The 16,158-nt window shown below is 34.6% G+C and overlaps 1 protein-coding gene across 1 annotated transcript; it reads right to left on the bottom strand.

Annotated features, from left to right (window-relative positions):
• Positions 1 to 309: 309 nt before the first annotated feature.
• Positions 310 to 7,803, bottom strand: LOC110945078. The gene is made up of 3 exons (XM_022186716.1): positions 6,873 to 7,803; positions 6,452 to 6,818; positions 310 to 442 (listed from the first exon to the last, which is right to left on the bottom strand). Exons 1-3 carry the CDS (start codon positions 7,801 to 7,803, stop codon positions 310 to 312), a joined length of 1,431 nt encoding a protein of 476 aa, XP_022042408.1.
• Between the last annotated feature and the right edge of the window lie 8,355 nt (positions 7,804 to 16,158).

Here is a 16,158-nt window from a genome sequence, read left to right as displayed (position 1 = left end):
CTGAATCAAGTTGAAATATTAATAAAAAATAATTACGTCGCAACAAAAAGCCGAAATTTTTTTAAATATCATATTTAAAAGTTCTGTTTGATTTTCAAGAAACTTTAACAACTTGTATGTTTATGTTTGAATTACTTGTAAATTATTACACATAATTTGGTTTAGAATAAAATTTACATTACGTATTTATTTATTTTTTTTAAAGTTAACAATCAAAAATCTTTAAAGAAAAAAAATATATATTATTTATAATGGAACGGGTGAAATTAAAACTTAAAAAAACACCAAACAAATGTCACATGACAAAATCTAAGTAGTCATTGGAACCCCAAGGGCCAGAATATCCCTCTGAACCCCTTCAGCCATACCAAGTATGGCTTTGATTGTCCTGACCTTCACTCTTCTCCTATCAGAGAACTTTAGGATGAATCGTTTCTCCGACCTTTCAAATCTCCATACAATAACCTTAGCCATTTTTTTAAGTTTTTGGCGTTATGGACAATATGTGGCGTTTTAGACAATGTTTGGCGTGTTAAGTTGTGTTCTCATGTTCTACTTTTATAATGACTTTGTTTTTGTCACACCCCAACCGATGGCGGAAACATCGGGATGAGACGAACAAATTGCTCAAAACATCATAACACTACATGTGACAATATAATTAAATTTCATTTATTAAAATTGCAAAGCTTCATACATTGTCATAAAAGGAAATAACAAACATTAAACATAGTTTATTTCAAAAGTGGGTTTCTAGGCCATCCTATTCATTTCTTCAAATCTTGACTTCCTCATCCTGCAGTATGCATTTAAAATAAAGTCAACAAAACATGTTGGCGAGTATACAAGTTTGATAATAGTATAATATGATTGAAATAGTTTAACATGCTCAAATCCACGTGACTATATGATTTCATATTAACAGTTATACTCGTAACGATGAAATCTATGTGTTCAAACCAAAGTTTAACGCAATTAACATAGCCTAACGCTAGAAGGGTGGTAAATGAGTAACATAGAATAAACCTAACAATACCCATAACATTATGGGAGGGGCGTTTCTCAACTTACAGCGCTGCCATTGTTAGGGGAGGCTTGCAAAGTTAATGAACACACAGTCATAAATGTTTAACAGTAGCATAACGTGATTAACATGAGTCAAATAGATTCACATGAAATGTGGATTGAGGGTGCAAAAATGTTTAACATAGTGTGTTTGATATAGAAAGGCATACAACACCCAAAATGTGATAAAATAGAAAATGGGTCATGTATACTCACCTTAGAGTGCGTTGCGTTTCTTGGTAACGAATACGAAAATGATGTGGATCCAAGAGATTGCAAGAGATTACCCTATTGTGTTTGGGACTTTGTTAATTAATGTTGATGAATATGGAAAAGATAAAATTATGGGAATTAAATAACAATAGTAATATAATAATGGTAATCATAACATTCTATTATTTCTGAGTTTTATTTTAGTAACGACAATGATAATAATGGTTTTATTATTTGTATTAATAATGTTAATAATAATAATTTTATTATTATCACTATGATAACAATAATAATACTGATAATACAAATTTTAATTTGTTGATAATATCTTTAATATTATTATATATAAATATTAACAAGATAATGATAATAATAGTAATAACAATAATAATAATGATAATAAAGATATTAAAATTTCCGAAAATGATAATTTTGGTTAATACTTGGATTGAAATGATTTAATTTTGTTAAATATATTAATAGTAATAAACGGATTCATGTGTTAAATTATTAACCCATATTATAATAAAAATACTGAATTCTATTACAAATAACTGAATTTAAAATTTATTATAACTGAATTTAAAATTTTAATGTTATTAATAAAATAATAAAATTCTGATAAAAATAGACATTCTGATTTTATAATAAGAATAACATTAATAATTTTGCCAATAATCCTGAAATAATAGTAATAATTCTGGTATATATATGAATAATTCAGAATTCATAAATCTGATTAACATTTTTGTTTAATAAAATAATTAAGTAAATATATATATATATTTAGTATTAATAATACTGATTTTATATGTGCTAAAATTAATATTTCTGATTATAAATAAGAATAATATTATTAATAATTCAGAATTATAAACCTGATTAATATTTAATCTAACTCATCAATAATTTTACTGATTACTAAAATAATGCTAAGAATTCTGATTAATTTTATTAAAACACTGATTTGTATAATAATAATAATAATAATAATAATAATAATAATAATAATAATAATAATGATAATAATATAACAATAATAATAATAAGCATAACAGTAGCAAAAGGAGAAGGAGAACGCAGGACGGAGTCGGAGGGGTTTTACCGGCGATAGTCGTCTTCTCCGGCAACGGTTCCCACCGAACAACAGCAGCAGATACCGGCGGCGGCGGTGAGTGTGTGACTGCTCCGGCGACTTGCGGTTTCGGTGAACGGTGACTGTGAGGTGACGCGAACCCGAACTAGTTGATCCGAAAGTTCCGTCAAACTCCAGTTGTCTTCTCCGAGTCTCCGGCGATGTTCGAAACGTGAAGCTGTTTGTGGTGTGAGAGATGAACGAGGTGAGGTGGTGTTCGAGACAGGTTGTGCGGGAAATCGGTGAGAAGAGGCCAAAAGATTTGAGGTTCGGTCAGTTTATAAAGGAGTGCAGGTTTCGGTTACGAATCATGAACAGACTTCGATTTTCCGGTAATCCATTCAAAGGTCGGAGAAGATGAATCAGTTTGGCGGTTAAGTTTAATTTCGAAGCATTTAATTAGTCGTTAAATATCATTTGATTTCAATATAGTTTGGATGTGGCATGCCCGGCCGAGTGGTTAGTACGCGTGTATGTTATGCGAAAGACCCGGGTTCGAACCCTCACAAGGGTCGGTTCTCACCGAGGAGACCCCCCTTTTTTACTAACAGTTAGTCTGACTAATTGGGTTAGTCACTAACTAAGTTTTCTAACTCAGTTAGTGCTGCCCTTTGATAAAATTAACCCAGTTAGCTGATTTAACTGGGTTTTTACTAACTGAGTTAGTTTAACTAACCAAAACTAACAAAAATCATTAAAAATTCAATTTAATATATTTATTTATTTAATTTTAATTACTAATTTACTTATTTAAAATATTAATAGAATACTATAAAAAATAATTTAACCCAAGTTTTGATATTTTTACCGAATTAACGTATAAATTCCCGATTTTTGTACGGTTTAGGGTAATCTCTTGGAAATGATGAATTTGAGAGCTGAGATTAAGATGTATTTTCACTGTTTTTACGTGTTCAACATAGTTTCAACATGTTTTTAATTGTTTTGACGATACATAGTATCCAAACACAAATATGAATAAAGTAATGCACTTTCATTATGATTTCAAGTCTCGAGTACAATTTGGGAATAAAACCAAATACCACAAAGGTACAACTTACAAAAATAGAAAGTACAAGTAGACTTGCCAAAAATGGAAAGATTGAAAATACGAGGTGTCACAGTCTCCCCTACTTTAGGAGATTTCGTCCTCGAAATCTTAAGAAGAAGACTGATCGAAGAGATGTGGATACTTTGCCATTATGTCACTTTTGAGTTCCCAAGTAAACTCAGCACCACGCTTGCCTTCCCATCGTACTTTTACAATGCGAATTTTGCTGCGTCTGAGCTGCTTGGTACCTTGATCCACAATTTCAACTGGTCTTTCCACGAAATGAAGCGTATCGTTGATTTGCAAGTCGTCGACTGGGACATGAAGTCCTTCATCAGCTAGACATTTCTTGAGATTTGAAACGTGAAATGTCGGATGAACGTTACTCAGTTCCTGTGGTAGATCCAGCAAATACGCTACCTTGCCAACTCGTTCGAGGATTTTGAAAGGTCCAATGTAACGAGGGGCAAGTTTACCCTTTTTACCGAATCGAACAACCCCTTTCCATGGAGATACTTTAAGTAATACTTGATCCCTAACATTGAATTCCAGGGGTTTGCGCCCTTTATCTGCGTAACTCTTTTGTCGATTCCTGGCCTTGAGTAAATTGTCACGGATTTGAAGAATCTTGTCCGTGGTTTCTTGAATAAGCTCAGGACCAGTAAATTGCTTATCACCAATTTCGTGCCAACTGATTGGTGATCGACATTTTCGCCCATATAGCGCTTCGAATGGGGCCATTTGAATGCTGGAGCGATAGCTGTTATTGTACGAGAATTCGATCAGAGGCAAATGCACATCCCAACTACCACCAAAATCAATGACACAGGATCGAAGCATATCTTCGAGAGTTTGAATGGTACGCTCAGTCTGTCCATCTGTTTGAGGATGGAAGGCTGTGATTTAAATGAGTACCCATGGCTGATTGAAAAGTTTGCCATAGGCGAGACGTGAAATGACCATCACGGTCTGAAATGATGTCACGAGGTATGCCATGACGACAGATGATTTCATCAGTATAGACTCGAGCAAGTTTTTCAACTTTGAAGTCTTCCCGAATAGGTAAGAAATGGGTTGAATTGGTCAAACGATCAACGATGACCCAAATACTATCATTACCAGATGAGGTTCGAGGAAGTTTAGTTATAAAGTCCATTGCAATACTATCCCACTTCCACACAGGAATTTCTGGTTGTTCGAGCAAACCAGAGGGACGCTGATGCTCTGCTTTAACCTTCGAGCATGTAAGACATTTTGAGACATACGAGGCTATATCAGTCTTCATGCCAGGCCACCAATAAGATGTTCGAAGATCATGATACATCTTATCAGCACCAGGATGAATTGAGTATTTAGACTTGTGAGCCTCATTCATGATAAATTCACGAAGATTATCGCGATTTGGTACCCAAATGCGATTAAGATAATATTGAAGTCCGTCTGACTTCGTCACAAGTTGGTCCATAGAGGCACCACGGATTTCGACGAGCAAACTTCCTTCGTTAGCTGACGCGAACTGTGCCTCACGAATACAATTGTGAAGGTCACTTGACACTTGAAAACAACGTATACGATAAGAATGAGCCTTACAACTCAGGGCATCGGCTACGACATTCGCCTTTCCAGGATGGTAGCGAATCTCGCAGTCGTAGTCGTTAAGTAATTCCACCCAACGACGTTGACGCATATTTAATTCTTTTTGATTGAAGATATGTTGTAGACTTTTGTGATCGGTGTATGCAACACATTTCGTACCATATAGGTAGTGACGCCATATTTTTAATGCGAAAATGACAGCACCAAGTTCAAGATCGTGAGTAGTGTAATTTTTCTCATGAATCTTTAATTGACGAGAAGCGTACGCAATGACCTTGCCTCGTTGCATAAGGACGCAACCAAGACCACGATTTGATGCATCGCAATATACTACGAAGTCATCATTTCCGTCAGGTAGGGTTAAGATAGGAGCATTGCAAAGCATGTCCTTGAGGGTTTGAAAAGCTTCTTCCTGCTCGTGACTCCAAACGAAAGGTTTTTCCTTTTGGGTCAACATAGTGAGGGGAACAGCTATCTTAGAAAAATTTGAGATGAATCGACGGTAGTAACCCGCCAATCCTAGGAATGAACGAATTTCTGATGGGTTTTTAGGTGCGCTCCAACTTTTGACTGCTTCGATTTTAGCAGGGTCGACATGAATACCTTTTTCACTAACGACATGTCCAAGGAATTGGACTTCCTTGATCCAGAATTCACACTTTGAGAACTTTGCGTATAAACGTTCACTTCGCAAAAGTTCGAGTATGAGACGTAAATGACGCTCGTGATCGACTCGAGATTTTGAATAAATTAGGATGTCATCAATGAAGACAAACACGAATCGATCTAGATAAGGTTTGCAAACACGATTCATCAAATCCATGAACACGGTAGGCGCGTTAGTCAGACCAAAAGGCATGACTACGAACTCGTAGTGTCCATAGCGCGTTCGAAAAGCGGTTTTTGGGATATCCTCTTCGAGGACACGAAGTTGGTGATAGCCAGATCGAAGATCGATCTTGGAGAAATAACTTGCACCTTGGAGTTGATCAAAGAGGTCGTCAATGCGAGGTAGTGGATATCGATTTTTGATAGTGAGCTTGTTGAGCTCTCGATAATCGATACACATTCGAAATGAACCATCTTTCTTTTTAACGAATAGAACAGGAGCACCCCAAGGAGAGGTACTGGGTCGAATGAAACCCTTGTCAAGAAGCTCCTGGAGTTGGCTGGAAAGCTCTTGCATCTCAGATGGTGCAAGGCGATAGGGAGCTCGTGCAACAGGGGTTGCACCAGGCACAAGGTCGATACGAAAGTCAACTGACCGAGGAGGAGGAGGACCAGGTAAATCCTCAGGGAAAACTTCTGGGAAATCACACACCACTGGAACATCGCTTACGCATTTCCCCTTGCCCTTTTCTTCCACTACGTGGGCTAAAAAGGCAAAGTACTTTTTACGTAAGTATTTGTTCGCTTGGGTGCATGACATTAGCTTTAGACCATTGGAAGGTCGATCCCCATAAACATGTAGGGTATCGCCTGATGGAAGAGGCAAACGAACGTATTTTTCGAAACAGGCAATTTCAGCATGGTTCTTTCGAAGCCAATCCATGCCTATTATGATATCGAAACTACCTAACTCCATGGGTATGAGGTCAATTGAAAAGGCATGATCATTCAAAGTGAGAGTACAATTACGAAGAACAGAATCGACACGAATAGACTTGCCATTGGCAACTTCGACTGGGAATGACTTAGGTAGTTTTGAGCGTGTGCATTTTAACAATGGTTCAAATTCTACAGATACAAAACATTTATCTGCACCAGTATCAAATAAAACAGAGGCATGCAAATTATTAATGAGGAACGTACCGTTCACGACCTCGTTGTCGTTGCGCGCTTGCTGAGCATTGATAACAAAAGCACGGCCTTGTGGTGCCTTCTGCTGTAGATCTTGCCTCAATTGAGGACACTGAGGTCGTAGGTGAGTTGGATCCCCACATTTGAAACATGCCCTGACCACATTTGCTGGTTTTGGATTTTGGGCTGTCACAGGGTTGTTGCGACAGTATGCTGCCAAATGTCCATAACGATTGCAGGAGGTACAGTGTCTACATGGGCTCGTGGTTGGGTGATGAAAGTGGCAAGTGGTGCACTTAGGGTTTGTTCCTGTGTATTGCTTCTTTTCTGGGTTTGCTGGGTTAGGTTTTGGATTTTCAACTGGTGTAACAGCGTTGCAAACTGAGGATTGGTGAGCACGCTTCTTTCCCCTATTGTTGTGGGTGATTTGATGAGCGGGTTTGGAGGAGGATGTAGGTTTAGATGCTGCTGCGATTTGTTTATCACGAACTCGATTATTATTCAAACTTGCCGCGAGGCGATACACATCCTTAATATTATCCAACCTAGCCGCCTCGATGGTATCCCGCATCGTAGGAGGCAACCCATTGATATACTTCCGAATGGTGCGTTCTGTGGTCAACACCAAATGAGGCACGATAAAACACAACTGCTTGAACCGGGTAGTGTATGCAAGGTTTTCATCCCCAACTTGTTTGAGGGTCCAGAACTCTTCTTCTAACTTCTGCTGCTCATGAGGAGGGCAGAATTCCTCCATCATAAGCTGCCTGAGCTCTTCCCAAGACAACGCGTAAGCTAGCTCATTGGATCGAATGTTTCTCTCGTTAGTCCACCAGTCTAGTGCCCTGGCTTGGAAAACACCAGTGGCACTTCGCACCTTGAGTTCCTCTGGACATTCACTATTTATGAACGTGACTTCCATGCTGTCAAACCATTCCAACATAGCTGTCACTCCATCCTTCCCAGTGAAAGTTTTGGGGTTACAGGCAGTGAAGTGTTTGTAGTTGAACGAGACTGGTTTAGGCTATACTACGTGAGAATCGCCAGAATGATTGGGAGTGCTGGAGGCTTGAATCTCAGACACTATCTTTGGCACGATTCTGGCAATCTGATTTGCCATGAACGTCAGCATTTTCTTTTTGGAGTTAGCCTTGGATTTTCTGGGAGAGTGAGAGAACTGACGAGATGACGACATCTAGAAATCCAAAACAAGAAATGGATGAGACTTTAATCATAATGTTTTTGTTTAGGAAAATTGATTTCATGTATGCATCACATAGCACATTGCTTTTCACATAAATTGTCAAATAGTTTCACATAGAATAACATAGTATTGCACATAGAATAACATAATGTTACACATAGAATATCATGTATAATGAAAGCAAGATAAATTTAGTTTGTTCACGAAGGAGTAATTATTAATTGTTTTAGATTGCGATAATAACGTGATTCGTGTTCCCAAACTTGAAATGAAGATAACGCTCAAATGTAAATCACATGATAATTGAGATAACATAAAAAGAGATTTATCATAAAAACATGTATTGTCACGGAACGTAACATAAGACTATTCCAAAGTGAATCGAAATCCTTTTCGAATTAAGGAGACGTGCTTTGGCTTAATAGACAAATACTCTCATCGAGGAGCGACTAACGATATTTGTCCTTCCAGTTACTACACGTCCTTAATCGATTGGGAAAATCGAAACTTTGGCGAGATCGAAAATCAAGGAATGGGACTAGTTAACAAGATGCGAGTTTCACCTCTAACTTGATAACATCGTACCCTGATGTGGTTGGTACTCATCCAAAGATGAGGGTCCACTAGAATATGAAATGGAAACTCCCATCAAGGTTTGGATGTCACTCCTAACTTGAGGGTAGGTTTCGTGCAAAAATCAAATTTAAGCTGAATGAAAATCATCACCAAATATGGGAATCACCCCTGTTTTGATGACTCATTTCGATTGTGCTACATGAGTGTCTTCACAGCTTCCATGTGTGTATTGTGTTAGCCTTAGGAAAGGCTTGTATATTAGAAGTCCAAAAGAATAGAGGGAAGCAAGGAAGAGAGAAGGGAATATTGTCTTAAACAGCAAATAAATGAGAAAGCTCCTAAACTATAGACTAGGTAAAAGTATTCCTACTTTTCCTAATTCCCTATAGTTATGGCTCTGATACCAATCTGTCACACCCCAACCGATGGCGGAAACATCGGGATGAGACGAACAAATTGCTCAAAACATCATAACACTACATGTGACAATATAATTAAATTTCATTTATTAAAATTGCAAAGCTTCATACATTGTCATAAAAGGAAATAACAAACATTAAACATAGTTTATTTCAAAAGTGGGTTTCTAGGCCATCCTATTCATTTCTTCAAATCTTGACTTCCTCATCCTGCAGTATGCATTTAAAATAAAGTCAACAAAACATGTTGGCGAGTATACAAGTTTGATAATAGTATAATATGATTGAAATAGTTTAACATGCTCAAATCCACGTGACTATATGATTTCATATTAACAGTTATACTCGTAACGATGAAATCTATGTGTTCAAACCAAAGTTTAACGCAATTAACATAGCCTAACCCTAGAAGGGTGGTAAATGAGTAAAATAGAATAAACCTAACAATACCCATAACATTATGGGAGGGGCGTTTCTCAACCTACAGCGCTGCCATTGTTAGGGGAGGCTTGCAAAGTTAATGAACACACAGTCATAAATGTTTAACAGTAGCATAACGTGATTAACATGAGTCAAATAGATTCACATGAAATGTGGATTGAGGGTGCAAAAATGTTTAACATAGTGTGTTTGATATAGAAATGCATACAGCACCCAAAATGTGATAAAATAGAAAATGGGTCATGTATACTCACCTTAGAGTGCGTTGCGTTTCTTGGTAACGAATACGAAAATGATGTGGATCCAAGAGATTGCAAGAGATTACCCTATTGTGTTTGGGACTTTGTTAATTAATGTTGATGAATATGGAAAAGATAAAATTGTGGGAATTAAATAACAATAGTAATATAATAATGGTAATCATAACATTCTATTATTTTAGTAACGACAATGATAATAATGGTTTTATTATTTGTATTAATAATGTTAATAATAATAATTTTATTATTATCACTATGATAACAATAATAATACTGATAATACAAATTTTAATTTGTTGATAATATCTTTAATATTATTATATATAAATATTAACAAGATAATGATAATAATAGTAATAACAATAATAATAATGATAATAAAGATATTAAAATTTCCGAAAATGATAATTTTGGTTAATACTTGGATTGAAATGATTTAATTTTGTTAAATATATTAATAGTAATAAACGGATTCATGTGTTAAATTATTAACCCATATTATAATAAAAATACTGAATTCTATTACAAATAACTGAATTTAAAATTTATTATAACTGAATTTAAAATTTTAATGTTATTAATAAAATAATAAAATTATGATAAAAATAGACATTCTGATTTTATATTAAGAATAACATTAATAATTTTGCCAATAATCCTGAAATAATAGTAATAATTCTGGTATATATATGAATAATTCAGAATTAATAAATCTGATTAACATTTTTGTTTAATAAAATAATTAAGTAAATATATATATTTAGTATTAATAATACTGATTTTATATGTGCTAAAATTAATATTTCTGATTATAAATAAGAATAATATTATTAATAATTCAGAATTATAAACCTGATTAATATTTAATCTAACTCATCAATAATTTTACTGATTACTAAAATAATCTAAGAATTCTAATTAATTTTATTAAAACACTGATTTGTATAATAATAATAATAATAATAATAATAATAATAATAATAATAATAATGATAATAATATAACAATAATAATAATAATAAGCATAACAGTAGCAAAAGGAGAAGGAGAACGCAGGACGGAGTCGGAGGGGTTTTACCGGCGATAGTCGTCTTCTCCGGCAACGGTTCCCACCGAACAACAGCAGCAGATACGGGCGGCGGCGGTGAGTGTATGACTGCTCCGGCGACTTGCGGTTTCGGTGAACGGTGACTGTGAGGTGACGCAAACCCGAACTAGTTGATCCGAAAGTTCCGTCGAACTCCGGTTGTCTTCTCCGAGTCTCCGGCGATGTTCGAAACGTGAAGCTGTTTGTGGTGTGAGAGATGAACGAGGTGAGGTGGTGTTCGAGACAGGTTGTGCGGGAAATCGGTGAGAAGAGGCCAAAAGATTTGAGGTTCGGTCAGTTTATAAAGGAGTGCAGGTTTCGGTTACGAATCATGAACAGACTTCGATTTTCCGGTAATCCATTCAAAGGTCGGAGAAGATGAATCAGTTTGGCGGTTAAGTTTAATTTCGAAGCATTTAATTAGTCGTTAAATATCATTTGATTTCAATATAGTTTGGATGTGGCATGCCCGGCCGAGTGGTTAGTACGCGTGTATGTTATGCGAAAGACCCGGGTTCGAACCCTCACAAGGGCCGGTTCTCACCGAGGAGACCCCCCTTTTTTACTAACAGTTAGTCTGACTAACTGGGTTTTGAAAAGATAAATAAATTCAATTCCCCATGTATTTGGCTTTTAATATAATAAATGTTGGTAATTATGTTTCCGTCGCTTCATTTTACTGTTTGCAGTTACTGTGTTTTGTTTCAGATTCATCTGTTTATAGCTGTAACACGTCCATCTTTACGGTTGTAATTATAGAGTTTTGTTTTCTAATGTCGTTTAGATAAAGATGACACTTTTGTTTTATTCTCTTGCACATTGTTTTAACTTTTTTTAGATTTATTATAATAGTACTTGTCCAAAGTAAATTTATTATAGTTTGGTAGTTTGGGCGTTTTATGTCATGATGGCGTTTCACAAGCATTTGCCCGTTTAGCGTTTTATTATATTTTTTTATTAGAGAATTAATGTATTGTTGTTCTTAGCTGAAAATTACATATCAAACAAAAGAAAATTAAAATTAAAAAAAAAACAAATAGAAGTAATTTATGATCCAAATCTTCACTGTCATCAGTCTCTTTCTTCTTTTGAAACTACAAGAACTGTCACAAATAAATGGCGTTTTGGGTTTGGCGTGGTTTTTTTTCTTGTTCGTGTGTTGAAGTGGGTTTGTGGATGTTGGAGACATAGATCGACTCCATGTGGGTGGATGCTATTTGCCCGTCACCTAACAAACCATTCAGCGAAACTTCATGCAGAACATTAATGAGTATCAAAGAAAAGATGTTTGCCATCGTTGATTTCTCTAACTTTTGGCGTTTTACAGTGAGTGGTTTTTAGGAACCATTGTGTTTTGTGTGTTTTTTGGTGTGACAATGGAAGGTGCCGAGACGTTTCTATTTATAGGATGTTTTTGGCGCGTAGTTTAGGCGGGATATTATTATAACAATAAATGCAATTAACAATTATCCGGATGTAAGGCTTGGCGTTTATATATTATGGCGTTTTACGTTTTATGGCGTTTTTGTAGGCTAAGACCTTAACTAAAACACAGAAAAAACTACGCAGTAATAAAATTGGCGTTTTATATTTACTTGGCGTTTTATATTTCAATGGCGTTTTATGTAAGAAAGGATGTTTTACCTTTTTTACCCTTAATGAAACGTCCACGTAATAAATTTATGTTATTTACGAAAATGCCACCGCACCAATCTAGTCAATAGATTGTTTTGATCAGATGATCTATAAGCGTTCTCACTGTTCTCATACTTTTCACCGTTTTCCCTAAATACTGACCCTATATATTTATATATATAGGGGATGGTTTAATTAAAAACCACTAGTTATTGTGAAAATTTGAAAACTAACTAAAAAAGCCTAAAAAACATGCCAATTTTTTTTTACAAATTTTCGCTACTTTTTATATATAAAAAAACTTTTTTAAAAAACAAAAAAAAACTTGTACTGCACATGTACGTTATATGTGTACTACACATGTGCGTTATTGCAGATTTTCAGATCGGTTAGCATGTCGCAGATTTTCTGATCCTGTTTTAGTAGTTGTGACAGTAATTCTTCTACATTCTTCTGGAAATCTGATGGAGGAGAGTGGAGGATTTCATCAAGTAATGCTATGCTGTTCCAGGTTTTGTTGTAATTATTGTCATTGATTATGCCGACTTTTCTGTTTAGTTCCTCATCTGATCTTTTTTCTTTGAGTGACCAGATCGAGAATTTTGTTTTAACATCGATGGTGTCTGATCAGTGGTAGAAGCATCTGTTTGTCATCTATATTTTTGTTGGATTTACTGATTTTGATTTTTTTTGCAGACACTAATTTGTAAGATAATTTGTTGATGTTTTGAATCAAACTAATCATCCGTGTTTTATAGTGTTTAAAACGCGTCTATGTGGTAAATGAAGAGGTTAATTGTAATTATGATAGCCTGTTTTTTTTCTTTCAAGCTTTAAAATTTGTCCCTTGGGTTTCTTGATATTTAATTTTATAGTTTTCCCATAAAAGCTGCGGTTTGAAAAGGTTTTTGCATTAAAATGCTGATGTTTTGAGATATAGACACTACAAAAAATTGCCATCTAGTGGCATGCAAAAAGTGCCACAGAAAAACAAGAAAGTGCCACTAAAGAACCTTGTAAGAATGGGCGGCACACAAAAAAAGTGCCACAAGAAGCGCTGACGCTAAAGCCTTTTAGTGGCACATTTTCAATATGTCGCACAAAGTTTTTAGGCTTTTGGTGGCACTTTTTTATCTCCCGGTACAAACTTTGAGCTTTTAGTGGCACATACTTTTTGCCACACTACTAGAAAATAAGGCTAATGCAACTCTTTATATGCAACCCTTTTCATTTGTGTTGCATTTGACTCTAATGCAACATCATTAAACATAAAGGTTGCATTAGATGATCTAATGCGACTTTTTAATAAAAAGTTGCAAAATTTTGTTAAAAGTGCAACCTTTTTATTCAAAAGTTGTGAATTTTAAGGAAAATTGCAACCTTTTTGTTGAGAGGTTGCAAATTCAATTGAAATTTGTAACTTTTGTTACAATGGTTGCAAATTTTACTAACAAAAACCAAGAGATAAAGAAGACACTTTTTAAAGCTTTTTTCATATAAATTAAATAACTGGCGGATTTCTCAAACGTATACCTTAACACGTTTATTTCATAAGTAACGTTTAGAATGCATAGATATACAATTTTAGTATTTGCAAGTATAGAATATTTTGCTTCTGAATATTAGTTAATTATTTTTTATGATGTTAATATTTTCCATCTTAAAATTTCTACATACTTACTTTCCCTCCAACTTCTTTAAAGTTTTTCGCTCCTAATTTTCCCTCTCAAAACTTCCAAGTATTATTAATTAAACATAAATGTAAAATAAATGTTGCTTTTATTTACAAATTTAAATTATAATTAACTCTTAAGTATTATAACGTTTAAATCACAATTGTTTTTACTCAATCTTTTAAGATATTTTAGTAGGCATATACCCGACTCAAAATCCATCAGGTATCAAAATCCATCAGATATTTTGATATTATTACTATAAAAAATACTCCAATAACTACAATGTGTACAGAATAAGATACCTATATGTACTAAAAAATAGGTGTACCATATATATATATATATATATATTTAAAAATATAAAAGAAATTATATCGGGTAAACAGATACACCTTATCGGACAATCGGGTTGGGTAAATAGTACTATCAACAATCCCAAACCCGATTAACTGACCCAAACCCGTACCAAATATGTCGAGTTTCAAGTTTACCCATCGGGTTTAGATTCAATTGTCATCCTACATAGTTCGTTAAGAGTTGTCATAGACGTTAAGACCTGATATGCTCCTGCATTAACTATTATTACACATATGATCCTAGTATACTCACTACAGGTCGATCTAATCGTTTTAGATCCACTATGGCCTAATATGTCCACTAAGATGGTATGATTTATGACTGCCCACTATACACTAATATTGCTCGCCAAACCCTAATATAACTATTAAGACCCATCTCGACCGAATAAACCCCGCTCTAGTCTATTAAGACATGTATGATCTATTAGTGGTATTGTGATCTAACACCAGACATGACCTAATAAAGCCCATCATGGCCCATAAAGAGTCATCGTGCATATTACGACCCAATATCTCTGTTAATACATCTATGATTTCTTATTGCCCTCTTATTATATTGTATGGTTTTTATAACACAAAATCTAACCCTTTGAAATACAATATGCAATAAAGCCCATTATAATCCATTAAAACATGCGAGGTCTACTTTTACTCATAAAAGTAAAGCATGACTCACTACAACCCAGTTTAATCCTCTATGACCCAATACATCCTAATAAAGCAATATGTAGGGATGACAATCGAACCTGAACCCAATGGGTAAACATGAAACCCGACACATTTGGGACGGGTTGGGCTTAGGCGGCCGAGTAAGGGATTGGGTTTGGGATTAGAATTTACGTTTATGTGCGGGTTTGGGATGAGTTTGGGATCTGGTGATATACTCGTTTACCCCAGACCTGATTTACTGTTTACCCGATTGTATCCCCGATATAATTTATTTTATTTTTTAAATATGTACACACACACACACATATATATATATATATATATATATATATATATATATATAGAATTGCGCTATATATATATACACACATAATATCAGTTATTGGCATACATTAATTTTGTCATCTATGTATTTGAGTAGTTTTTATATACATTTTGGTGTTTTAGTTATATACGTTGTAGTTATCTGATATATACTTATAGTGATAATGCTAAATGTAATTGATTGATTGTTACCCGATAAATATACAATGAGTTTTGGGTGAGGGTATATTTTTATAAATTAATGGGTTTATCCAAAACTTGTGGGTATATCCGGTACCCTACGGGTAATTACCCGATAGAAACCTGATGGGTTTGGGATAAGCTTATCTAATCAGGTTTGTGTTGGGATTACTTAAACCAGTCCCAAACCCGACTCATTGTCATCCCTTAAATGGTTTACGACCCAATACATACATATATACAAAATATATTTTTATATACCCTCTGTAACTTCAAATCTATGTATATTTAATAGAACAAAATAAGTTATGATATTATAATTACAGAATTACTTATTTGTACATATAAACAAATATATTTTGAAACATGTTTTATATTTAATTCAAAAAAAAAAAAAAACATAATTAATATACAGCGGTAACATATTTCAAAATATATCCAAAAGTTACATCCCTCCTAAATATTACT

Source organism: Helianthus annuus, chromosome 6, assembly GCF_002127325.2.
Source record: "Helianthus annuus cultivar XRQ/B chromosome 6, HanXRQr2.0-SUNRISE, whole genome shotgun sequence".
Classification (NCBI taxonomy): domain Eukaryota; kingdom Viridiplantae; phylum Streptophyta; class Magnoliopsida; order Asterales; family Asteraceae; genus Helianthus; species Helianthus annuus.
This window is presented reverse-complemented; position numbering and strand designations above follow the sequence as displayed.